Source organism: Triturus cristatus, chromosome 4_2 (genome assembly GCF_964204655.1).
Source record: "Triturus cristatus chromosome 4_2, aTriCri1.1, whole genome shotgun sequence".
NCBI lineage: Eukaryota > Metazoa > Chordata > Amphibia > Caudata > Salamandridae > Triturus > Triturus cristatus.
Window position 1 is genome coordinate 223,437,933 of NC_140586.1, and position 27,951 is coordinate 223,465,883.

The following is a 27,951-nucleotide window of genomic DNA, read 5'->3' on the forward strand; positions in this document are numbered from 1 at the left end:
GGTAAGAGTGGGGAATTTAGCCCTGAAGGCTTTTTTTCATCTTTCAAGACAAACTCCCTGCTTGCCTTGATGGTCAGTACCACACCCATGCATTAAATGAAGAAGCAGGGAAGGGCAAGATTCAGAACATTGTCCCTGGAAGCTGAAACAATCTGCGATGACTAGTGTGGGTGAGCTTTTTGATAAACAGACGAGGAGGCTGAATATATTTCCCAAAAGTACATTGTTTATTATCAGAAAGTGGTTTATCAATTTGTGCAGAGTGTATTTCTTCTTGTTCTTCTCCATATTCACTCTGGGTTGAGCTGGACGGGGTTTCCGGGGTAGATGTTCCGGGCTCCTACTTGGTCCTGATGGTGTGTCCCCGGAGGCTCATAGAAGAGGAGAGAAAAGAGAGCTGTCAGGTACTCTGTTTAATCAGGGTTTTTCAGTCTCTACCAGTCACCACACCACACCTAGAGGTCGGTTGAGAGGGTGTGCCCAGGGACAACCTTTAAGGTATGGTGATTTAAAGAGGGGGAAAGGAAAACGTGTCTTAAAGCTCTGAGGTTGGACACATGCCGAAAAATGAAACGGGGAAATGGAAAAAATATAGTGCTCTCTGCCGGTACCAGTACATAGAAGTGCCACGTTTTAAGAGAAAAAATGTTGCGCTATACACAAGAACTTCTGTAATGCGAAGCCCTTCAATGCGCTACCCGTGCCCTTCCCTAGATACACCTCCCTCCTCCCGCTCACCCTCCCCCTTGTCCCATGAGATGCTAGGACTCACCGGCTCCGCCGCAACTCTCCTGAGTTGCAGCCGCTCTCCAGCCTCCTCCGGTGGACACCACCACTCCTCGGTCCACTGTTCGTTAGGATCCTCGTCTCCTTCCCGGTCGTCCTCAGTCTCCGCGTCTTCCTGGGTCTCCGCGTCGTCCTCGACGGGTCTTCTGAAGTCTCTGTTCTCTTTCTCCTTCACTCGTGCTGCTTCACCGCCATTGGTCCAAAAACACTCCTTCCTGTTTCGTCCTCCTGTCATTGGGATGAGAGAATCCCTTCCGAGTCCATCTCCGCCCCCTTCCGGTTTCCTCTCGTGGTCTCTCTGTGAAGAGACAGCATATGGGAACGTTGATTGTTGTCGGCTCGATTCGTCCTTCAAGTCCCAGGATGCATTCTGCTGACCCAGAACGCCGGAGTGTTCTTTCCAGGGTAACCCGAAGGTAAGCCCCGCCTCCTCCTCCTCACAACTAGTTTCCAGAAACCTAAGGATTACAGCTGTTCATTCACCAGGTGTCCAGAATGTTCAAGCATACCTATTGAGCAGAACCATCCTAGAGAACCATGAATGTGTCATAAACAAAGCTGTCTTGGAAGACATCTTTGCAACTGAGTTTCTCTCAAATAGACCTCTTCGCATATTAAGAAAACAAGAAATACCCAAAGTTCCCCTCTGAGTTTTATCAGCCAGGCACATTGGGCAATATCCTTTGGATCAACAGGTCAGGCAAACTTCTCTATTCCTTCCTCCCATTCCCCTATTGGCAACAGTAATCATCAAGCTGACTAAATCGAAAGCCAGAACTATTCTTATTGCTCCGGAATGGCCCCATCAATAATTGTTCATGGATTTTCTCCATCTATCAGAATGACCACACAGGAGACTGTTGTGCAGACCAAATCTTCTGCGAAAGTACTGCACCCCAACCTGCAATCCTTGAACTTGGCAATCTGGTGTAAGTAAAGGCCTCTTTTTGTAAGGTCACCCCCATGTTTTTTGGACTCATGCTGCTGGTTGTTGACTCTGAGAGTGCACTGAGGCCTGCTAACCAGCCCCAGTGCCAGTGCCATGACCCTAAAACATGCTTGTTGAATTTGCATATACCCAATTGGCTTAAGCTAACTTACCTATAAATCCGTAGTATATGGTACCAACGGTATCCAGGGCATGTAAGTTAGAAGGTTACCCCAGGGATTGCAGAACCGGTTGGGCCACCCAAGGTGTTCCACAGGTAAAACAAGTCTCCCAGTCCACCTTTGCAGACTGGAAGAGTCGTTTCGAACTGCTAGTCCGACTTTGCCTTTTAAAACATTGCCAAGCCAAGCCTCCCCCTTTAATATGTGTAAGTGTCCTTCCAAGCCCTCCGGTAGCGCTGGCAATCAGACTTAGGACCCCTAGACAATGAAGAGTGGCAAACTGCACTAATGTCCCCAAGGGAAACTGCAATAAATCATCGCTTTCAACTCATACATTTGAAAATACTTCATAGATCTTATCTATCCGGAGTACTCCTGGCCAAAATAGGACACCGAAAAGATGTGTTATGCCTTAGAGGATGCGGCCAAGATAGTACCTTCTATCACATCCTATGGGAATGCCCTGTTGTACGCTCTCTATGGGACGGTGCCATCAATAAAATGAGAGACACACTGAGAAAACCCCTTCAGCTATCACCACAAATGGGGATTCTTAATATATGGGAGGCCACCGACCTGACAGAACTAGAGCAACAATGGGTGGCACTGGGATACTTACTGGTGAAGCGAGCTGTCGCAATGCACTGGGGATCCATCGCACGGCCACTGACGGTGGGGTGGGTGGCGGAAATGGATCGTTGCATGATCGCAGAAAAAAAGGTCTACAAACAGCAGGGCTGCCCCAAAAAATGGGATAGGAAATGGGGCAAGTGGAACACTTACAGAGGAGATGTCTGTACTTCTCCATCAGAAGATATGGAGATGAGGAACGCTTGAAACAGGGGTTTGCCGAATATTTAAATGCTCGTCATCTATGAATATTGAATACCATCTGTGAAGAGATCTACACTTTCTTGCAAAAGATATGGTACCGAATTGACACTGTAATAGTGGGACCTCCAACTCTTGGACTAATTGTGAGTTATGCCTATTGCGGCGCTATGGTATATTTCAATTGAACTTGAATGTGATATTGTATTGATGAATCTGTGCCTTAATTCTAATAAAAAATTATATTAAAAAGAAAATATGTGTAAGTCACCCCTATGGCAGGCCTACCAAGCCCTTAGGCAGGGTGCAGCATATTTCCCGAGCAGACCATGTATTTTACATGTTCTGACAGTAAAAACATGAAACTGTTGTTTTGACTGTGAAAAAACTTGGTCGCCCCATTGGCGAGTATAGGGTTACACGCTGACCCCTCATCTGTGCTAACTCCTGAAATGTGTGACCAATGTTGATACTCCAACATATCAAACAACTTGTTACATTAAGCCCGACTTGATTGTCAAGTCGAAACTAATGCAGCCTAAGGCAATGTTCAACTTTTATAAAGTTGCCACTTTGTTGCCTTTAGTCTCCTGTGCCCTTAACAGTTGCACAAAGAGCCTGTCCCTGAGACAGCTTTCTTCCCTCCTGGGGAAGCGTGCTAATGACTCCCAGAAAAGGAGACAATAGAAGTCTGCACTGGGGATAGGTGTTGCCTCCTTCCTGCAGGAAGCCACATGGGTGTTGGCCCAAAAGGCGAGTTTCAAAAGAGAAGCCGCCTTTGAAGGGCAAAGGGGTAACACTTGGGAGAGGGGCTGCTCCATTCTTTAGGTAGACAGGCTGGCACTAGGGACAGGACAGGGAAAACCAGTTCCCAATCCAGTTTTTTAGAGCCGTGTAGGCTCCTTGGTAGCCACAACTCTGCGTTGGGTGAGGGAGCTCAGGATGTCGGGAGAGGGGTTCTGCCATGCTGGAAGTGGGCAAAACGGTGCATCTTGGGATAGAAAAGATGCTACATTTTGCAGGAAGTGGTCATCAGGAGGAAGGGAACCTTGTAGCCCATTGGCTACTGACTGCATCCTACCCTGACAGCATTTTCTGAGCATAAGTAGGGCACCCCTTGCACTCAGAACTCAGATCTCGACTGGACTGGAAGACGGACCGAAGAAGGACTGCCCCGCTGCATCATGGAAGAGAGAGGCTACATTGATGTGGGCTGAACCTGAGGTCTAGCAAAGGAGAGGGACTGTGTCTGCTCTGTCCTGCTCATCTAGAAGCCGTCTCCAGAGCCCAGACGCAAGTGACTCCAGGGATCAGATGGCTGACCTCCTGTTCATAGCACAAGGCCACAACAGCTGGAGGAGTCTGCTGGGGCAAATTGGTAGCCCAGAATCTTCACACCTCCGACAACCACTGCTGTGCAGCACCAGAGACTAGGACTCAATGCTCAAAGTTGCACCCAAGTCCCCTGGACCTGGGAGAGTCGTCAGAGTGCAGCTTCATCGCCCAGAAGATGAGTAATCACCCTGGAAGGATTTGGCTGTGACAGCGATACCGGGTGACTGGTAGCACAGTGGCAACTGGACATCTGCGAAGACCGACAGGACTTCGAGGGACGTCGATCCCATGGCCATGACTGCCTCACCCCCTCCGTGGACCGAGGAGTCACAGCATCCTTGAGAAACTGCATCCCTTGCATCAATACTGCTTCCATAGGAACCTACAGCAAAGGATAAAAGTGCCTGGAACTGACTGAAGACTGCTCACCCGACCAAGGTAACTGTTTCTGAGGACCTTACTTGACCAAAGTAACTCTAACCGACTGCAATACAACTAGCCAAAGTTTTTTCTCAAAAAGTTTCTTAGAGTATAATGCATTGAATTTGCCAATGCTTGTTCATGGTTGAGTAAACATGCACATTTACTGTATCTTGTAAAATCTATATCTCTAAAACCCTCTGGTGGATCTTTTTCATTGTGATGTCTAAAAATATGTATAAATATAGCCTTTTTTTTAAATAAATTGATATCTGGTTTCCTGAGTGTTCAAGTTATTTCTTCTGTAATTGTTTTATTGTTATTTAAATACTTTATATGTGTTCCTTTGTATAAGCCTTGCTGATCAGAGCCACAGCTACCAAGGGTTGAGCTACAGAGTTTTTTTTTTTAAACTTCTTTTTATTGAAACAAGTGTCAACATCCATATACATTTACATAATTATAGGTTGAATTACACGTTTCTCTGTGGCTTTTACAAGTTGCAACTCCTAGATACGCTACAATAGTCGTACATGCAAGTTGAATCCACCTGTAGAACCTTTACCTCCCCCCACCCCTCCCCACCTAGCCATGTTATGCCCCCATATCTCCTATACTCTTCCCACCCTCGCCAAATTTTCTCCCATTTATTGGGGCATCCCCGGCTCTGTTAAATTGTCTTTTCTGCTGCACAACACCAATCCATATCTCTCTTCCATTGGGATACTTTCGGCAGCTGAATCGCTCCCCATGCCCCTGCAGTGTTCCTCTTGGCAACCATTGCCGCCACCTGTAGCCAGGTTCTTTGATACTTGGGCCAGCTTTGTTCCCAGAGACGCACAATACATGCCACCTGGCGTCCAGGGGGCTTCCTGTTCTATCACTTCCGACATAATCCGAACTACTTTCCTCCAATCTTTTTGTATTATTGGGCAGTCCCATAGGATATGGAAAAACGTGCCTCTCTGGGTGCGCCCCCTCTGACATTGCTCTGTTAAAGAGCTAGAGAGTTTTAGAAACAAACCCAACTGGTCTTATCTGGTCGGTAAGTGTATTACACTGTGAGATCGCAAAGCCACTACATAAAGTACACCCTATTTTCGCACACCTGGCTCCTGAACTCATACAATATGGCCACTTGAGGGTCCCTCGGGAGAGCATGGACATATTGAAGAAAGCCAGAAAATTATCTACAAGAGCTTCCTACTCCTTTAAGTGAAAGAGATTCTGAATCTTGTTTGCTCACAACGAGTTGGACCCTGCTGCCTGCCAGGAAGAGGTAGTGCTTCCATATCTACTTAAATTGGCCAAAGGATAGCTGCAATCTTCTTCTTTTAAAGTCTCCTTTGCAACAATCAATGCCTAAAAAATGTCTACCTATAGAGCATGATAGGATACTGGAGGTCTAAGTGCCCTGAAAGGCGAGTGTCAATTTTCAATCTAACATTGCTGCAGCTATACAGCAACATTGCCCTTTCATTCACTTTAAAGGAAAGCAAAAAGGGTTTGTGAAGGATGTTTCTGAAAATGCACTTTGCTTCCTTTCTAGTGACATTTCAGAACTTTATGTATTTTCCCAGCTTTTATAATAAATTAATAGATTTGGCAATAAAGCATTTTTGGGCTACTAAATTATGCATTGATGTCACATGTGCTTTCTGACCTTTATGAAGAAAAGCGAAAAAGTTACATAAAGTTTAACTTTAGAAAGTGTTTTCTGGGGTCCCTACACGTGGGTGGGACTATTGAGTGCTTATGATTTCAATACAGATTCCCCTAAAGAAGAACTAGGATTACAGGTAAGAAACCATTCCTTTTCCATTAAAAAAAACCATGTGCATACGTACAGTTGTATATATATATTTGGTAAGTGATCCTAGATCCCCGTACATGGGCAAGGCTATTCACTACTTAGACTTTAAGGAGGATTCATCTGGAAGAGAAACAGGCTAAGAACTTTTCCATCCCTATTCCAATGTTGGACGGACGGAGTCTGTCCGAAATCAGTTTGGAACAGGAACTGGACGACCTCCTGTTGTCGGTTCCAGTTCAGGAAGTAGGATGCGACCAAACCCTGTTCGGTCGTAATCCTATTCTTTACAATGGGAGCATGCATTACGAATGCTTGCTCTCATTTCAAAGAGCAGAGGTGCCACTCCGTGGCAGGCACCTCAAGGGTGGCAGGCACCTCAGGGTGCCTGCCACCAGGTGGAGGGATCAATAGGAGGGCACCACAATTTGGCGGCCTTGCACCCATGGGGGCTATGCTGATGGGTCCCCAATTACAGATTCCCTATGCCTTTCTGTGTCTGAAAGGCCAGCACAGAAAGGCAGTGGGAAGCTGGAAAGCTGCCATCATAATCCCTCGGCTGGAAAGAGTCAGCTGCGGGATAACTGCAGGCTTTCCGAATGGCAGACGGTCTCTCCGAGCCCATCGGAGGCCATTCAGAAAACCGATTCAGATTCCCTTCCGACCAACCCTATCAAAATGGGTTGGTTGGGAAGGAATCAGAATGGGCCATTCCGATGCGGTCGGAACAGCTCCAACCGCATCGGAATCGGGCCCATAGTGTTGACACTAGGCTTGACACTTAGCAAAAACACTCATGCAAACCACTGTAAATGAATAAATGGATTCTTTCTCTCAAGATAGAAAGTACACTAGAACAATGCACGCTGCCTTTAACATAAAGATAAAGTGCCTTGTGCAACTCTCACACATGCCGGCAAGAGCATAGTCACCACACTGCTTTGCAGTCAACAAAGGCCCACTTGCTTGCTAAAAATCAATAATAGTGGTCCTCACACAAGCTTTCAAATAAACACAGAATGCTATAAGCACATACCAACAATGTAATAAACTTCATTCAATGTGTGAACTGCAAAGGCAAATGATGCAGGACATGCTGAGAGCCGTAACGTTTCTTTACTACCTCAGCAGCTGCTTCAAACAGCAGCAGTTTGCTGTCACCAATGGAACTATAGTTTATAAAATACATATTGATTCCTTGACCGGTTTCTTTCTTATGAGCAGATAGAGTTGGTATTGACCACGATCAGATAGTAATAATACATTTATTATACTAGTCTCTTCTTGGTATCTAGAGACAAAGTACTGGCTCAAAATAAAAGATCACCGAGCAACCCAAAAACACATACCTAATGTAAATAGAAATCTTTATTTGGCTGATCTTTGCTAATTGTTTGAAGAATAATGTAGTGGTATGTGTGTTAAATGCCCACTAATAATCTTTTATCTGCTGCAATCCGATCTTAATGAGGTCCTAAAAGATCTCCAGCCATGCACATACTTCACATGGCGTGCGACTGGATTGCTGGAAAGAGGTGTTTGACTGCTGGAAAATGAGGCATTAAGGTGAAAGAAATAATTACATTTTAATTGAAATAGATTCAGGGAAGGGGTACAAAGAAGGGAGTTAAGAGCAGAATAGGATAAAGGTGGAATTGACTACAAGAATGAACAAGGAAAGGAAGGAACTAAAAACTAAATTTGTTATAGATACTGGGAAACCCCCAACCCATTACATTTTTGAAAACATTGTAAAACACTGAAAAACCTCACTGGAATTCTCAACAAATATAAACTCAAAATAGGAACAACTAATCATGCCATACAAGGGACAGTCTTTTTCATTTAATAGGATCCTTGACCTTGCTGATTTTGAACATGGTCACTGTTACCCCTAAGGTTTGGTTGTCATGTGCGTGTGTGAGTGTAAAGGTGTGATGTACTTTGCCTCTGTCACATCTGTCTCTAACCTTCACCCTCTCGGGTGTCCTTGCATCTTTCAACAAGGTGAGCATCAGATGGAGCTGCTCGACTACGTTGCTGCAAAGTTCCACGAGGAGGCAGGAATCTTCAAACTCCTGGTAGGTATCTTTGCAAATGTTTATGCTTTGGCCTTTTGATGTGTTCTGCCACTAGGGTTTAATCATTGTATTCATGTTACAAGTAAATTGAGCTCTGGGTATGGAAGTGACAACCTATATCTCAAACACTCAATCTGCCACTTCATGGTTCCTGATTTTTCCTCTTTGGTCATTGGTGTAAGTACATTGCACTGATTCCTTTATTCAAATAAGTGCTTCACCTTGCTGGCAATAGCTTGATTTATATATATTGTCTCTAGACCTCTTGCCCCACTGAGTGGTCAGGTCTGTTCCTTTGTGCTGTAGTGCGCAGAGGTTCCCAGTAGTATGCCGATGTTCTCTGCTCTGCTGCCCTCTCAGTTGCCCTTAGGCTTCCAGTTGCTGCTTTTAGCTCCAGCTTTGAAGGATGATGTCAGCAGTTTGTTAACAGCTTTTATCCCTAGGAAACTCAGGGCAAGCCCCTGTAACGCCACCTACTACCCTCTCTGACTCTGGGTGACTATCAGTCTGTGGCCTTTCCACTCAGTACATCAGTCAGCCACTGCATGCTTGCACCTTAATGGAGCTGCTGCACAACACTCCGTGAAGCTGCCTAGCTGTCACATCATCCAGGAACATGCTGGGATTTGGGCCCCTCTCGCCTGACTGCTGATTTTATTGTCCACTGTTTATTCAACTAATTCACTAGCTTCTCCCATAGGGCATCTTCTTAATAAGGCATAACCATTGAATAGGCCACCCACATATGGGTTCTCGAACCACTTTTTTTTAGAAAGCATATCTAAAAAATGTGCTTTTATTTTTTTAAACTATTTTAGTGAAAATTAAATTTAGAGTAGCCTATAACGGACAAAACCCTATAAAAGGCAGAGAAGAAGATACAAAGGAAAAAGACCTACAGTGCACTATTCAAATGGGAGGCTTGCTCCACCTGGGCATCTGCTCTGGAATCTATGTCAAGGCAATAGTACCTCGTGAAAGTATTTACAGACCTTCAAGTAGCTGCTTAACAAATATGTGCAATGGAAATGTTTATTAATAAATCTACAATAGCAGCCCTAACTCTTTAGAATGTGCTGTGGGCTTACTGGGCAGAGTCTTGTTGGCACTACTGTAACACAGTAAAATAAAGAACACAATCCAATGGGAAATGGACTGTTTAGAATCGCCAAACCAGTAGGTATATAACCTTAGTTAACGAATACATGGTCAGATTCCCTAATGTCTTTAGTTTTATCACCATTTAACTGTAGAGCACTGCCTTGAGTGCCCAAATGTACCATTTTCTAGATCCCTAATGCTGTTTTTTTGTCATAGGTAAACACTGATCATGTGTGTGCACCATGACATATGCCTGTCTCACAAATTGCAGTCTAATTGGCCTGGGAGGGGTGCCCAAAGCTCTATCCTCATAGTGGTGAAAGGCTACCGCCTTCCGCAACAGTTAAGTAGCATGAGCGCAGTGGTGGCAGCATACTGTGTAGTGATCAGTGTGGGTGCTGGCAATGTGTGTTTGCAAATAGCACACCATGGTACAATATAGAAAACCTACCGTATGCAACAGTGTGTGTAGATGGAATGTGTGTGCTGAATGTATGTGTGTCTGTGATGGCACAATGCATGGAGGTAACAGTTCTGAAAGTAGGTGTGCTGTGAATATACACTGAGTGCAAGTGTGCCTGCAGTGGTACATTACAAGAAGGACTTGGGTGCCATTTTTGGAAGCCTGGGCCTGACTGGTGAAGACATGAGGAGTAAAGGAATCCCCCAGACATATTTGTGTATTGCTGCATTCCTGTGAGCTTGGTGGGACACACTGGAGGAAGGGAGAGAGACAGAGACGGCCCCTATATACTTCAGAAGGGTGCTCTTTGATTCAGTGATAGATCACAAAGAAATGGACTGGGCACATCTCAGGAAGAAGATGGGGCTGATAAGGTAATCATAAAGAAAGGGGTTGGAAGCCCAGGATTAACCTTTTAAAGCGCACATCACTGTGGCTGACATCCAGGTGTGAACTCTAGTCATTCCCATGGCCTGTGTTGTGGAATAATCAGCTTCTGAGTCTTTCTTGCTGTGACAGACAGTCTTTTAAGAGGAAGGAAGAGAAAGAGAAGTGTACACTTCAAAGAATCAGAACCCTACTTCAAGAACTCAAACCCTAAATCACATGTGGTGTCTGGAACTGGGCTATATGAAGGGGACGTTGAGATCCCAAAAATTGATCATATGCCAAGTAGCCAGATGGGCTGTGTGAGAAGGGGAAGCTCTGCAAGTCTTCTGCCTGTGCTGAGTACTGGGGCCAAGACCTGTTAGTTTTTCTGCTGTATGAGGGGGAGATCACAAAGGGAACCCAATACCTCCTGCCCTGGAGGGAGCACCAGCTTTTGCCAAGACCAGTGTGCCCTGTGTGGAAGAGGACAGCGTTGGAGGGAGTGAGGTCCAGTGGGGAGCCCTAACGTGGGGGCTCCCATGGGAGATATGAAGATACGGCTGTGCACCAATAAGGTCGTTAGTCATATGCAAGATTGTTTCTGCACCCCCGTATGTATGAAGAGGGCTGCCCTGGACTGAGCTGTGTATTGAGCACTGTGCAGGGGAGTGCAAATCCGTACTGACTCGTTGCGGTGACCCTGTATACCCGAGGGGGCTACTGTTGAAGGAATTGTGTGACCAGAGCACTAGGATTCATTCTCTGGATGCGTGAACACCTTAGTGGCGACTCTGTATGCCAGGAAGGGTCGCTGTGGTGTGGGTGATTGCATCGGGGGAGGCTGCATTGTGTTCTAACGTACCGCAGCAAACCTGTATGCCAGGAAGGGCTACCGGTACTAAGTTGTCAAAGAGTCTGGGACGTTGCCTAGACAATAGTGAGGCTGTGGCCAGCAGGCCAAGCCAACAGAACAAGATCTGCCCCTGACTGACCCCCGAAGACTGTGGAGGACGCTGAGGAACAACAGCATAGTGAACCCCCCTGCTTTAGCAGCTACAGTGGGGATGGAGTTATTTATGGGCCTGGTAGACAAAAGCTTCTCATTAACGCTGGAATGCAGAGTCCATAGAAGAGAAAGCAGTAGTAAGGAAAAGCGATGGCCGGGTAAATAAAATAGAAAAAGAAATTATTGGAAGGAAGTATGAAAAGAAGGAAGTTTGGATAAATGAGTGGGCGGATGAATGAGTATGTGGATGAATGAGTGGGTGAAAAGATGAGTGAATGAACAGGTGAAAGGATGACAGTGTAAAGGGATGGATGGATGAGTGAATGGAGAGGTGGAGGAATAAGTGAAAATATGGTAGAGTAAAAGGATGGATGGATAGGTGGATGGACAGGTAACAGGATAGATGGATAGCGGATGGACAAGAGAAAGGATGGCAGAGTAGATAATGGATGGATGGTAGGCTGAATGGGAGTAAATGGATAGGTGAATGCACAGAGGTGAAAGGATGGCAGAGTAGAGGGATGGATGAGTGGGAGAAAAGATGAGTAAGTGGATGGCGGAGTAGAAAGATGGATGCACTGGCGTAACCAAACTTGAGGGGACCCCCCCTGCAAGGTACGTGGAGGGGCCCCTCTGAACTCAATCAGGAACTCTCCAGCCAGAGTATTGTGCTGAGGGGGCCCCCCTGGACCTTAGGGGCCCCCGCACCACGGCGGCTGCAGAGGCCTGTGTTACATCACTGGATGGATGATAGATGGATGGTACATGGATGGCAAAGTGGACAAATGGATAGATGACTGGCAGGATGGGTGGCTTGTAGAGTGGATAGATTACGGATGGCAGAGTGGATGAATGGATGGCAGAGTGGATGGATGGATGTTAATGGATGGATGAATTGGTTGCAGAGTGGATTGATGGATGGCAGAGTGGATGGATGGATGGATGGACAGACAAGTAAATGGCAGAGTGAAGGTCAGAGTGAATGGATGAATGGCTGAGAAGATGGTTGGGTGGCAAAGTGAATAGATGGATGGCAGAGTGGATGAATGGATGGACAACCGAGTGGGTGGATTGATGGATGTATCGCAGAGTGGATTAGTGGATGGATGGCAGAGTGGATGGATAGATGGCAGAGTGGATGATTGGCACAGTAGATGGATGGATGGCATCGTGGGTGGATAGATGTCAGAATTGATGGATGAGTGGCAGAGGGGATGAACGAATGGATGGCAGAGTGGAGGGATGGCAGTGTGGATGTGTGTATAGATGGATGACTTAATGAATGGATAAATCGACCTAACCATAATAAATAAAGACCCCACCCATTTGGCAGGACACACGTTAGACATCATTCTAACTAATTCTCCCGACATATTTTATGTTGCCACGACTCCTCTGACCTGGTCCGACCATTCCATGGTCGAATTCCGGATTAAAACTCAAAATGCCCTCTCCACTTTCAAATGCGATCCCAAAAAAAACTATAGGAAGTGGAACTCTATTACACCTTTACTCTTTGCAGGCACTTTTCACACTCCTCGGCACGCGGACACCGATAATGTAGAGAAACGTCTTGCCCCCTTTAATGCCAGCCTAAGGGCAACATTAGATACTTTAGCCCCCCTGGAAAAATGTCCTACTATCATTAAACGCCGTCAGGCCCCATGGTACTCGGCCCCCCTGCTGCTAGAAAAGAGCTCATGTAGAAAACTCGAAAGCCATTGGCGTCGTTCTCAAAACCCTTCTGACAAAGAAAAATTTAAGATGGCTCTTAGCCGCTACCACTGCAATCTAAAAAATGCAAGAAAAACCCATATCGGTGCCTCTCTAGAACGAGCTGGAACTTCCCAGAAATGCCTTTACCAGATTTTAAAAACCTTCACTAACCCCTCGGCTTGCAACACGGCTTTCGTACCGTCCTAAACTCTGTGCGATAATATCGCTGAACATCTCACCCAGAAAATTGACACGATCTATAATAAAATCACCTCGTCCACATTTCCTCTCCCTAAATTAGAACTTGAAGTTCCCCGCATTATTCCGGCAACCAGCTTTTTAGAAAATTTCCCACTTCTCACTGAACAAGATACCGAAGCCCACTTAAAAGGTGCTAAATCAGGATCCCCATTAGATCTAATACCGGCTAAACTGACAACCACCTTGGCCAAACAGCTTGCCAACCCCATATGTAATATTCTCAACAGCTCCTTGAGGGATGGAGCTCTCCCCTCAGATTGGAAAGCAGCACAGATACTTCCAATCAAAAAGAATCTCAAAATCGTACCAGATGATGTCACTAACTATCGACCTATCTCGCTCCTTCCCCTCCGCACCAAAATCTTAGAAAAACATATCAATACACATCTTTCACTATCCATTGAATCTACTAACAGTCTTGACCCCTCACAATCCGGTTTCCACCCTAGACACAGCACTGAGTCCACCCTGGTGGCAGTCACAGACGACATCAGAATGCTGTTGGATTAGGGTCAGGCAGTGCTCTTGGTGCTGCTTGACCTTTCCGCAGCATTCAACACCATATCCCATTATATTTTACTCAATGGACTGGAAGACATAGGTATCACAGGGAATGCCCTGAAATGGCTTACCAACTTCCTATCCGATAGATCACAGACAGTCAACCTAGGCCTCTTTCACTCTAAGACAACCAAGGTTACCAAGGGAGTATCCCAGGGCTCATGCTTGAGCCCTACCTTATTTAACGTCTATGTTGCGCCCCTAGCTAGATTGTTGAGATAACTGGGGTTCATTCTTATATCATATGCCGATGACACCCAGCTACTCCTTTCATTTGATAAATCCTGCCCGAACATTCAAGCCATCTTTAGCGCAGGTATGAAATCCATAGCTGAATCGATTAAATTGAATTTTCTCCAACTTAACGCTACCAAATCCGAAATAATGCTATTTGGTGATGCTTCTGTGTTGTGGTCGCCCAGTTGGTGGCCTGAGGAACTAGGTCCCACCCCTTGCCCTAAACTTGTGGTAAAAAACCTTGGAGTTAGACTTGACCAAAAACTTACTCTGAGAGACCATGTCTCCTCCACTATTGGAGCTTGTTTCCATAACCTTAGCATGCTCAGAAGAGTCTTCCCTTTTCTACCTATGTCCTCAAGGAAAACGCTGGTACAGGCACTTATTTTGAGCCGCCTAGATTACTGTAACGCGCTGATGATCTCAGCCAACGAAAAGGACATACACAGATTACAGGTTATCCAAAACACAGCGGCCCGTTTAGTTGACAATGCCCCCTCTAGAACAGCCTCCCTCCCCTTGCTGCAGAAATTGCATTGGTTACCCATTCGTAAAAGGATCCAGTTCAAGATATGCTGCTTGGCATTCAAAGCCATAAACAGATTAGGCCCTAGCTATTTTAATGCCAAATTTGTCAACTATGTTCCTCTTAGAGCCCTTCGCTCAGGAGACAAAGCCCTTATCACGGTCCCTCACATTAAAAAGGCTCAACAAGGCGGGAAGGCCTTCTACCATCTAGCCCCGCGCCTATGGAATGATCTTCCTCTCCGCATGCGACAATGCACAGATGACCTGGCTTTCAGGAAAATGTTGAAGACTTCTCTTTTCTATATTTCAGTCTCCTCGTTCACTTGTGTGGCTCCAGCGCTGAGATACCCTTATGGAGTGATTTGTGCGCTTTATAAATGAAATAAATAAATAAATGGATGGATGGATGAATGGTAGAGTGGATGAATGGATGGATGAGTGGAGAGCAGAGTGAATGGATGATGGCACAAAGGATTCATGGATTGTAGAGTGGACTGAGGGATGACAAAGCGGATAAATGGATGGATGGCAGAGTTGATGGATGGGTCAGGGTGAATGGGTGACAGCGTGGATGAATGGATGCAGAGTGCATGGATGGCAGAGTTGATGGATGAATGGCAGAGGGGATGGAAGGATGGCAGAGTGGCTAGATGGATAGCACAGTGGATGGATGGATGGCAGAGTGGATGGGTGGATGGATGGATGTTAGAGTGGATGGCTGGGTGAAAGAACGGCTTGATGGACGGCAAAATGGATGGATGGATGGATAGCAAAGGTGATGGACTGATGGATGAATGGCAAAGGGAATGGATGGATGGTAGAGTGTCTATATGGATGGATCGCAGCTTGGATGGATGGATGGATGAACGGATGGATGGATGGTAGAGTGGATGCATGGGTGGCAAAGTGGATGGATGGCAGAGTGGATGGATTGATCGATGACAGAGTGGGTGGTAGGATGGCAGAATGAATGGATGGAATGGGAAAATATTGAATGATGAGTGAAAGAATGATGGATGACAGACTGTAAAGGTGAAATAGTTGATATCAGCAGGTGGATGGAAGGTGAAAGACTGAATGGATAGATGCATTGATGGAAGAGACAAGGAAGCTGTTCCAGGGAGCGTTTGACTGACTTTCTTCACGTGCTTGGTGACATCAGCTCTTTAGTTCAAAGTGGGGACTTTTTTAAAATTTTCTGGCTGCTCCCTTGCCGGGGAAAACATCGCACCCTTACTGGGCTCCTCGGGAGCTTGAGGATTGAATCCCTGCGTGGGGAAGATTGACTTACCACGTCTTCGCAAAATGTAAGCTTCTCCGTCCACTGGGAAACGTCAGCAGCATCTCTTTTAAGAGAGCTTGCGCCTGCAAGTGTGCCGTGTGTACAGCGAGTAGCAGAACTTCCCCGTAGAGGATCAGGACTTACGAGTACCCATGGTCAGTGACACTCGCTAAAGTACTGAATTCTTCCATGCTGCAGGCGTGGGTAAGACTTGAATTTGGCTTGTTGGGCCACTGGGACTCACTGCTGATGGTGCTGCAGCTCATAGACACTTTTGACTAATTCCCAAAGAGTCAAAGGGGAAATCTTGAGTATGGCCTACCAGTAAGCATTCCCTGGATGTGGAACCAGTGAATGGGGAATAACCCAGGCCCCTTTTATAGTGAAGAGGGTGGGACATGGATTTTCTGACAAACACTAGAGCCCCGACCTCAAGGGGATCGTGTTGTTGCTTACAAATGCTGTTATTCCTTTGAATGTGTAGTTAGAAATAAAATACTTCTGTTCCAGGGAATCCTCATCAATACTAAAAGTACTGAAATACGCTTGCCCATGCGCGGGGAGCCCGGAGCACTTCTTAAATAATATATATATATATATATATATATATATATATATATATATATATATATATATATATATAGATATAGATATAGATATATATATATATTCACTGAAAAAAACCATAGGTTTCACACACATTATGGTTAGGAATTAGCATTTAAAAAACCTTGTAGAGAGGAGCCAAGATGGCGGACGGACAGGACGTCTGAGCTCCCGGCTCCGCAGCCCGTCTGCTGTTTACATGACATCCTGATCTTTAATCCTGCCTACGGCGCGAGCAAATGTAACCACGAATGCGCAGATACTTTCCGCATTCCTCCGATGTTCCCGCCGGCCTTTTTGGTCGAGGATTCATAGAGTTCGCCGACTTTGGACTTTGCCCACGCATTCTGGCCCGACCACCACCGCCGGGCACCGCTTATCACGTACGGTGAGACGACCTGGGGCTGGACCGGCGCCGGGGGAAATGTGACCGGACGTGGAGTGGGCGGCCTGGCGGAGCCTTCTTCGCGACGGAGAGAATTCCTGTACGATTGGGTCCGGGCTGGCGAATCTTCCTTTGTCCTCCTACCAGCGGTCAGAGCGGTGACCGTTTGAGAGCGCCCACCACCCGCATTGCAATACAGCCGAGGGCTCTCCCATCGTGTGAGCCCCGTATAGCGAGCAGCAACTCCTCTTGCCCTCACTACTGTTCCTCCGTCCTATGGAGTCGCCTTCACCCCTCCGAGGTGGGCTGGCGGCGGAAATGGTGTCGGTGCCGGTCTGCTTCGCCGGAGAGGCGGAGGCCGCCATGTCCCTGACGCAGGCTCCACTGCCTGCTGTCGAGCTGGAGGGTGTCCCGGTGGCGCCTTTACATACTGTCGGCATGCTGCAGCAGGGAGCAGACCTGACCTATGGTGATATCCTTCTAGCCCTGGGGGACTTGCGGGCGACATGGTGCCAACGCACTCGAGAACTGGAGTGGAAGATCGATGCTGCTATGCCATCCAGGGAACTACTGCGGTTGTCTGACCCCCCAATGCCTCTCATTCCCTTCGAGGCGGACACAAATTGGCGACAGGGGGATACTGTGGATCGTCCTCTCCCTGGTTACAGTGTCGAGGGTTTTTCTAATGATCAAGCTGCAGATACAAAGCTCCCTTCCACTTTACAAGCTGAGACTCTGCCTCTGCGGGTGTTGCCGTGTCTGCCTCAACATCGCCGGAGTGTGTGCCGTTCGGTGGGGAAAACTGTGTTTGTCACTATCGATGTGGTGATGGTCTATGACTGGGAACTCTCGCTTCTTCTCCCTCTCCGTCTTCTTTGCCGTGAGCGGCCATCTTGCTCCTTTGTTCTGCCTGAGGTACACTCCCGGCGGCGGCCATGTTTGGTGGGGTCTCCGCGTTCAGGCCAGGGTTGATGTTGCCTCCCTTGATGATCCTGCTTGACCGCCTGGCATGACCCGGACTAGAATATTTGCTTATGTATCGGTTGTGCCGCATGTGTGTAAATTGCTACTGTTTACCGCGGGGGTGGATCTGTGGGGCCGCTCAAGATCGGGCCGGGGCTGGGCGATTTTCTTTAGTTTACTGTACGTATTGGCGGGCGGGGACTAGGATGAGGCTGCTAATTATCTGCTTTGCTCGCACATTTGGAATGGAGTCTCCCCACCTGCCGCTTTGCTTGCTTCTTCAGTTGTGCTGATGATTTTCAGGGTGGGGGATGCTTAATGGGCTGTGGTGACCGGGAGTATGTAACATTTCCTCCTCCTGCCTTCTCTGGGAGTCGGAGACTGGGAGGTTATTTCCCACTCTCCGGACTCTCTTTCCTACTTGGGGTTCATTTGGGGCGACAGGCATGCCTATTGGGGGGGGGTGGGCCATGGCCTTCCGCTGGTATGCAGGGTGGGGGGATGGGATGTGTTCTATGTCTTCTTCGTCTCTATGGCCCTCTCTCTCTTTCTTTCTCCCTTCCTCTTTGGTTTCTTTTTCTTTTATGTTTCTTTGTTTCTTCGGGGTCGGGGTTCAGTGTTAGTAAGGAGCTTATTGTGTTTTATCATTCTGTGGTATAGTGTATGCTCTTAGTCCCTGGATGGTGGCCACCTGTCTCCTTACCAATGCCTTCCTATATAACGCTTCCTTCTGGGTGCTCCGTGAACGGTGATGTCTCTCCTGGTCAGTGATTAGCTTCGACTCTTTTCGAAGTACACTACGTTGTACTCGACAAAACCACAAAATTAAACCTTTTCTTATCCTGACATTCTTGTTCTATGTTCTCCAATGTCATAGCGGCCGGCCCCGAGGGGTTGTAGGCAGACGCTGTGTATTGTGCATCTACCGAAATAAAGGTTTTTAAAAAAAAAAAAAAAAAAAAAAAAAAAACCTTGTAAATTCACTTAAAAAACCATAGGTTTCACACATGTTATAGTTAGCTGGACATTTCACTCGTGAAAAACCATTGAAATTCCCGCGTTATAGTTAGTGCAGGCAACTATAACTCACGCAACCGCAATCCTCTGCTGATGACGTCAGATATTACATCACTGTATTTAGACACTTATTTACCCATGTCTTCTTCCATTAATTTTTAGCTATACATATATTACAAATATTTTTTTTTCAGAAAGACACATATGTCATCAGTGATGTAATATCTGACGTCATCAGCAGAGGATTGCGGTCGCGTGAGTTATAGTTGCCTGCACTAACTATAATGGGGGAATTTCAATGGTTTTTCACGAGTGAAATGTCCAGCTAACTATAACATGTGTGAAACCTATGGTTTTTTAAGTGAATTTGCAAGGTTTTTTAAATGCTAATTCCTAACTATAACGTGTGTGAAACCTATGGTTTTTTCAGTAAATTTGTACGGTTTTTTAAATGCTAAGTTATGTATTTATTTAATTTTTTAAGGTTTTTCACCGTGCGCGTACCGTACACGCACGTGCGTGCGCTGTGGGCGCGCAGTGCACTTCGCGCACCGCACGCCCACGTTACGCAGTTCGCGGAATTTTTCTGTTTATACCGTACGCGCACGCTACGTGCACTCCGCGATTTTTCGAAACAAAATTAAAAGAAATTTTGGCCCTTGGGGGTCCTTCTGGGACCCCCTGACAAAGGCTAGGGGGTCAGGAATTGTCCACCCTGCCCCCTTTTCACGTTCTCCACCTTTGTTTTTCACCCCCTCAGACTGCGAGAGACAAAATGGCGGCCGACACTTCCTGGTTTCGACCGATTCGAATGTTTACTAAGATCTAACAACCAATCAGAATCACGCTCGCGCACGGCAGCGTGCGCGTACGGTAAGTTTTACCGTACGCGCACGGTGCGCGCTTATAGATATATATATGCTTTTAAATGCTATTTTCTCAGGAAATACTGAACAGATTTACACCAGACCTGCAAAAGGCACATCCCTGACCTGAGGACTACCTCTCTGCCAAATTTCAAGTAATTCTGTTCAGCCGTTCGGGCTGTAGCTTGGACCTATGGAAAAATGCATGGGGAAAACGCGTTTTGGGACCCCCCCTTTTTCACAGCCCCCGCTTGACGAATCCCCCCCCGAGACTTTCAGGGAAGGAGCGGAGCGGAGCGCCCCACCTATTTTGAAAATTTCGCGAGGATTCGTCAATCGGCGCCAAAGTTATTCCAAATAGAATGTTGCGGATTTCCTATGGAAACACGATCCTAACTATAACTATCTACTGGCGACCGCCAGTAGATAATATATATATGTGTGTGTGTGTATATATATATATTTAAAAAGGGAAAGAAATATGAGACATTGTTAACCAATAGTTCAAAAGGACAATGGTCTGGTGAGGTCAGAGATTCTCAAGTAGCAAGGCTACAGTTAGTGATTTAAGGAAAATTCAATTATATTTAGTGATATATTGAACACAATTAGATCAAAATAAGAAACATATGCAAGGACACAGAAGAGTAAAGGAAGACGTCACATTTTATTAAACATCATAAAATGGAGTAGCTTCCGTTTCTGTCACGCTACGGACTGCTGCCAGCGCGCTCTTGCTGTGATTCATTCATCCCTGAATTATCCACCGTTCAAGTAAGTTTGCCCTCCCACGCCGCCCGTTGGTCTTTCCTCAACCCCACTTAATATGTAATTAACGGTCCTCCTCCCCTTCTCGCCTGCAGAAACCCCCGGTTTTACTACAAGCATTGGGTTAGGTACACGCCGCAGAATACGGACTACTGCCATCGGCTGTCCTCCCGCGATATACTCTCACTCCTGAAAATTCTCTCTACAAGTAAGTCTCACTCCTCACGCCGCCGTCATGGAGTTCCCCCCTACCCATTTTTATTAAATTCTTCCTCCCCTTGTCTCGTCCCCAGTACCCCTGGGACGGTTGAGTCCCCCTCGTGTCCCGCTGTCCGCACGGGCCTCCTCCCGGACTTTGGGACCTTCGGCCAACTCTGCCGGCCTCAGATGTGTTTGCTACAAATTCGCGTAGTAAGTCTCCTTCCTTGCGATATCAATAGTTCGTGCATAGCGTTAATGCCTTCCTTCCTTGCACTCTATCACGATTCGCCAGATACGAGCAGCTCACGACCACACTCATTCCTATAAATGGGGTCGTTACCTCACTGCCGCTTTTTTACTCTGCGCCATGGACCCATCATTGCTACTAATTCACTTAGTGCGTCCCCTCGTCCTGCGCGCCTTGATATTGCTCTTGCATGGCGGTTCTAAACTTCTCTCCTTGCTCGTCGTGACGGTTCTCCTTGCCAGCTGCACCCACTCCTCCGTCATTGGAATTTCACACACCAATACATTGACGAGTTTAGCCACCGCTGCACCATCTCCAACCTTGGAGGACTTTGATTGCCTTGATCTGTCCCTACTCGATATCTTTTTTTTAACATTAATTGCTCTGATGTTCCTTCACTTGGCCATCATTATTATTGCTAACTCACCTTTATTGCGCCAATACTACAACGCAATTGTTTGTTGTATTTTAATTAGGACACATCAGTAATTGATTATTTTCCCCCATTTTAGATTTTACGTGCTCGCACTTACATTGTCCTGATGATGATCTTGAATCACTAAGATCGAAACGCCGTCGACTACAATTTCAAAGTTCCCTAACATTGTCTAAACCACTTGGGTTCTCTTTGACATGTTTTCAATGCGATGAAAAGTTTTTATTGTCACTAAGCACTTCACTTCACTCACCCTCACTTGTGTATGTGTGAGCACTGTATATTCTTCTTGAAATACAAAAATGACAGAAACGGAAGCTACTCCATTTTATGATGTTTAATAAAATGTGACGTCTTCCTTTACTCTTCTGTGTCCTTGCATACGTTTCTTATTTTGATCTAATTGTGTTCAATATATCACTAAATATAATTCAATTTTCCTTAAATCACTAACTGTAGCCTTGCTACTTGAGGATCTCTGACCTCACCAGACCATTGTCCTTTTGAACTATCCACTTACCCCAGGTCACATTCGTGTGGGGTCCCCTTGTTTTTCATACATATTGTTAACCAATAGGCTGTCATTCTAAGAATGCTACAGAAAAACGGACACTGTGCCATTAAGACCCTCGCAACACCCCCCTGTATCCCATCATGCCTCAAGGGTGAGGTTCATTTCACCAGCTTCATTGTTCAACTCCTACTGTTTGGATCCTGGAGCACTGAGCTCTTCCTTTTTTGACAAGAACTGTCAGTTAAATGTTTATTGTTCATGCAAAAAATGTCTCTTGATACTACTCAGAACCTGGAGTACTGACAACCTTTTTTCTGACATAAAAGTTTTTACTTTCTGTCAAAATATGGCTTCACTCTTCGTGAAATGTCCTTCCTGTGGGAAAAAGAAGGCTCAGTCTGTATTGTCTGCCTGCCAGAAGCCCATCGTCCTGACACTTGTCCTCACTGCCAAAAGTTATCCATGCGCACCCTGAAAGACAGAGAGCAGATCAGGGTTCATGGACTTTCGAGAGAGAGGAGTAGCAGGATCATGAAGAGGCCTTGGGGAACATCAGTCTTCCTCCAAAGAGCCCTCCTCTCATCCCAAAGATCCCCACAGAGGAAGATCACGTCAGTGACATAAAAAAACGCATTACCAATCGATGTCGAGCGGTATGGCGTCAAGAAAAATCCCAGTATGTTCGCTGTAGAAGACACCGTAGAAGGTGGAATCGGCTCATCGCGTCAGGTGTGTCCCAGTGTGGAGAGTCACATTGCCATTAAGGAGGCACCATCTGTCGACGTCGAGACACTCCTCGGAGCCGAGGCAATCATTGCTGTCAAGGTCGGCATCGATGGCCAAGAGACATTCCTCGCTGTCAAAGTCACATGGGATGGCGTCAAGACAAACATCGCCATCAAGGCCACCATCAACGGCCATGTGGCATCCATCGGTGTCTCAAAGACAAACACTTTCTCATGCTGTAGTAAGGCCACAATTGTCGTCCCCAGAGATCCAATGTGTATCAGAGGACTTGATTGACTCCAGGCCTCTCTCTCCTGCTAAATCCAAGTCACAGTCACCGTTAAACAGCTCACCACAGTGGCTGGAAAGTCTACGAAAAAGGAATGTACCTCATACTTCTAAGTCAAAGTACTCACAAGCATGCCCTCCTTCAGAGTCACACCACATACGCCATCTCCTAAACAGACACCTCCAAGGTTTTTGTCTGGCACACCAGTATCTCCTACGATTACTTCAAAATTCATGCCAAGTAGGAGTCCGCAAACATCTCCTCATAGGTCAAGAAGTCCTATACGTCATTGGTCTAGATCTAAGGCAACTTCTAGATCCAGATCAAATCCAGAAGATCACATTCCGCCTCATCCAGGCATTGGATCATATTACTGGTCTACAACTTCTCATTCCTCAGTGTGAGATTATTCTCCTACATTATCCGATACACCTCCAGCAAGAGTTTCACCAGTAGACGATTTTTTGACTTTCAATGATGTTCTTATTATGCGACCAAATTAAACTTGGACACTCCTGCTACTAAACCCCTTCGTCTGTGATCTTTGAAACTTTGCATCATAGAACAGTTCCAAGACCACTTCTGCCACAGAATTGGACACTCTCAAGGCTGTTGGTCTGGAAAAGAAGAAGGAATTTTGCAGAAGGTACAGACTTTATGACAGGTGATATTTTCCACAAAGGGTTCAAACCCTTTGCTGACAACAGCATCACCAGCAGGCAAAGTCAAACTTCCTTCCTTGCAAACCACTCAGAGCACGAGGATCACAATAAAAACAGCCTGCAGCAGCAGGTAAACCTCCTACTAAATAATGAATCATCACTTCCCCCTTCTCTGTTCCCCGCTCTGTTGGGGGGGAAGTATTGTCAATCACTTGGAAAAGTGGCAATCAATCATGAAAGACGGATTGGTATTGAATATTGTTCAGAATGGCTTTTCTCTTCACTTCAAGTCTTACAGTCGGAAGTCAATGTTCTAATGCAGAAAGAGGCCATATAGGAGGTTCCATATCATCAGAGGGAATTGGGAATCTATTCCTGTTACTTTCTAGTTAAAAAAAGAACTGAATCAAGTGTTCAGACCCATATTAAACCTTAGAGTGCTAAACCAATACATACGAAGAGAAAGGTTCAGAATGCTGGCCCTTCACCAAATCTATCCACAACTACATCAAGGAGACTGGATCTGCACCATGGATCTCCAAGAAGCATATTTCAACATTCCAATTTCCGTAAACCATGGGAAATTTCTCCATTTTGAAGTGGGATCTCACCACTATCAGTACAGATTACTACCTTTTGGCCTAAAATCAGCTCCACAAACCTTTTCAATATGTATGACCGTGGTCACAGCATCCTTAAGGAAACAGAAAATCTTCGTTTATCTTTACCTGGACGATTGGCTGATAAAGAGTGCCTCACCATTACAGGCAAAGGAGCATTTTCAAATGTGTGTCAAGACACTCACCAATCTGAGCCTTCATATCCACTTCACAAAGTCTACAGCATACCCAGTACAAAGATTGCATTACCTGAGAACTACACTGGACACACAGTCTGCAAAAGTGTGTCCTTCACAGAAGAGACTATCATCAGTCACTCTGAAATGCGCAATCTTCTACAGACTCACCATCCATCTGCAAGATAGATTGCATATCTACTGAGGTCAATGGTCTCTTCCATCTTCAAAGTTCTTCATGCAAGGTTGCACATGAAACTCAGGGGTGTCCTCAAATAGACCTGTTCGCAGATACAAACAACGGAAAATGCCACGGCCACACATACAGGTTCACGGAACCAGGGTGGAAGGGGAATGCCATTTTGATACGTTGGTCAGGGAAATTTCTCTACACATTTCCACCAACTCCTCTCAGTCTAATGGTGATTCTCAAACTATACAAATGCAAGACCATAATGATACTGATAGCACCAGAATGGCCTCACGTACCTACTACATCTGTTAGAGAGGCCTCACAAGAGGTTGCCGTGCAGACAACATCTTCTGTTCAGGTTCGGAGGACAGATGCTACATCCAAACCTTCCATCATTGAACATGACAGCATGGCTCCTGAATTCCTCCAACAGGGACATTTAGGCCTTTCTAAAGAATGTATGGACATTCTAAGAGAGTCTAAAAGACCTTCCACCAGAAAATCATATGCTTTCAAATAGAAAAGGTTTTATTTATGGTATACACAAAATGATCACAATCCGATCTTGTGCCAAGAAGATGTAGCCATTCTGTATCTTCTCCATTTGGATAAATTATGGCTGCAGTTTTCCTCCATTAAGGTACACCACACAGCCATTATCTTCTGTAGAAAATCTTCTTCACAGACATATTTCTTTAGAATTCCAGTGGTGAAAGATTTTTTAGAAGGACTTTAAAGGTGTTCCTTACAGTTAGGACACCCTCTATTCCATGGGAACTTAATATTATCCTTTCCAAATTGATGGTGCCCCCATTCAAACCTATACAGAAATCTGCTTTTCTTGTTGCCATCACCTCAGCCCATAGAGATTCAAGCTCTATGTTCTGAAGAACCGTACATTGTTTTCATTCCAATAGAGTGGTGATGAGAACTCATCCAAGTTTTCTTCCAACGGTTGTTTCAGACTTCCACATTAATCAGAATATTTCACTACCTACCTTTTTTCCTAATCCTTTCAATCAAGCCGAAAGGTCATTACACTCGCTTGGTATTAAAAGTGTGTTAAAGTTCTACTTGGATAATGCAAAAGTTATAAGGATATCGAATCGCCTTTTTGTTAATTATGGCCTGGTGAAAACAGGTTTTGCACCCGCTAAACAAACTATTTCTAGATGGATAGTGTTGTGTATACTCCTTGCTTACCAACTAGCTAAAAAATCCTTACCTGCTAGACCTAGGGCACGCTCCACAAGGAGTAAAGCCGTGACTGCATCTCTATTAAGGAATGTATCTGTTTCTGAAATGTGTAAAGCCGCTACATGAAAATCTGTTCATACCTTTACTAGGCATTATTGTCTGGATTCAGATGCTAAAGCAGATATGCAAGTACGTCAGGCTTCTTTGAGAAATGTTTTTGGTTAATTGTTGGAGCTGCTCTTGTTGTCAAGTCTGCGCTTTGTGGGATGGGCCTGCTGTTCTATTCAGGGCTTATGACTATTGATGAGGAATCCCTGGAAGAGAAGGATACATTGCTTACCTGTATTCCTAGTTCTCTTCCAGGGATGTCCTCATCAAGTCATAAGCAACCCACCCACCTCCCCAAACGGAAACCATTGCCGCTCTCAAAATATTCCTATACCCAGGATTCCTACGTTTCCGTAAAGATGACCTGACCTAACTGTCACCTGTGAGGCATGATGGGATACAGGGTTTGCTGTGAGGTTCTTAACTGTTCCCATGAGGCACAGGGTCAAGACTGATTTGCATATAGCCAGGTCTAAACTGGAGTGGCATGGTGAGCAAAATAATGATGGATTTAACCCAGATCTCTTGACTGGGGGTGAATGTTTTGATTTGTTCTGCATTCCCTCCATCAATTGTGTGTCTTTTGCTTTCTCGTCGAAAGTGCGCCAGGTATGCCCAGATGTGGGTCCTGGGCTCACTGTGCCTCTGGAATCAAGCTATCCTGGCTGAAGAGGGGTGAAACCCTGAAACCGGTCCTAGGATGCTTGTTTCCGGTCCAGGGAGGACGTGGCTTGGCAGTTCGGGCTGGACTGTTCCCATGAGGAACAGGGTCAAGACTAATTTGCATATGGCCAGGTCTAAACTGGAGTGGCATGGTGAGCAAAAAAATGATGGATTTAACCCAGATCTCTTGACTGGGGGAGAATGTTTTGATTTGTTCTGCATTCCGTCCATCAATTGTGTGTCTTTTGCTGTGAGGTACTTAAGGGCACAGTGCCAATTTTCTGTGTTATTCTTTGAATGGCAGCCTATTGGTTAACAATATCTGATATTCCCTTTCCTTTTTCTTCTTAAGTAAAGTTTTGTTGAAGTCTTCCTATAGTCCTTTTTTATTAACGATATGAATTTCTTGTTTGTGTAATTTTTTGTGTGTAACTTTTAAAATGAAAAGTAAATGTAATCTGGCCATTTTACCCTCTCTATAGGCTGCGTATAGTATTGGATCTTTCACATGCTTGAATTATTCCTAGTCTTCGAAGTGGGAGTCCCACGGTACTTATTAAGCAGTAAGCAATAACCTTAACATTGAAGTTAATGGATAAAAAACATTCACTTTAATAGCTCGTCATAGTCATTAGAAATGGCCCAAAGTCCAGCCAATCAGGTGACAGCATCCTTTAAAACCCTCACCACAGAGGCTCCAGGTTCTCAGATTTTCTACCGCACGTCGTGTGAAGGGAGTCTTTATGATGTCTGCTCAGGATTCCTATTTCTGGCCTACTTGACAGAAATCTTTTCTTCAGAAACTGCATGATTTCAGCTCCTCAACATGCTACAACTAAGAGATCTCTGTTTAGACATTGTGATTCATTTGGCAAGCTTAGACTACATTCGGACGACCCTCACAAAAAGTGAATTTACTGCCTTCATCCTGACCATCAGGTGAGAGATTGTAAAATTTGAAGAACTTTCTTACGGAAAACTTTGAGAGACCAAAAGGGCAGACTTTTTCCGTGTGTACAGAAGTTAAAGACCAAAGAATATCCTCTCTCAGATGAGGACAGTGATACCTCTCTTAAAACTATCTGCTCAAAAAAGAGAGCTAGTGGTGTGGAGCTTTCTTCTCCAAAATGTAGGGTGGTAAAAAAGCAGCACTATTCCTCCAGGGCTGATGACCAACCTTCCACCCCACCTCTAGAAAGGAGTCTTCATCTCAGAAAGGACATTCTCAGCCTTCTACACCTTCTTCTGCCACCACTAAAGTTAAGACAACTTCAAATTCTCTACCTGAGGCTAAGTCGACGATTCTCTCACCTCAAAATCTAAAGATGGCTTTCTTGTCAATGAAATCGTCATTAACACCCTCGCCGGCGGTGGTCTCCGTCGTCACGATGACTACGACAACGTCATTCTTCTCATC

The 27,951-nt window shown here is 45.5% G+C and overlaps 1 protein-coding gene across 1 annotated transcript in view; it reads left to right on the forward strand.

Annotated features, from left to right (window-relative positions):
* Positions 1 to 27,951, forward strand: part of DMC1 (DNA meiotic recombinase 1) — a 703,667-nt gene that overhangs the window by 393,486 nt on the left and 282,230 nt on the right. The window contains exon 9 of the mRNA XM_085600074.1: positions 8,300 to 8,373. Within this exon, the coding sequence (XP_085456200.1) occupies positions 8,300 to 8,373 (74 nt within the window). The remainder of the gene's footprint in view (positions 1 to 8,299; positions 8,374 to 27,951) is intronic.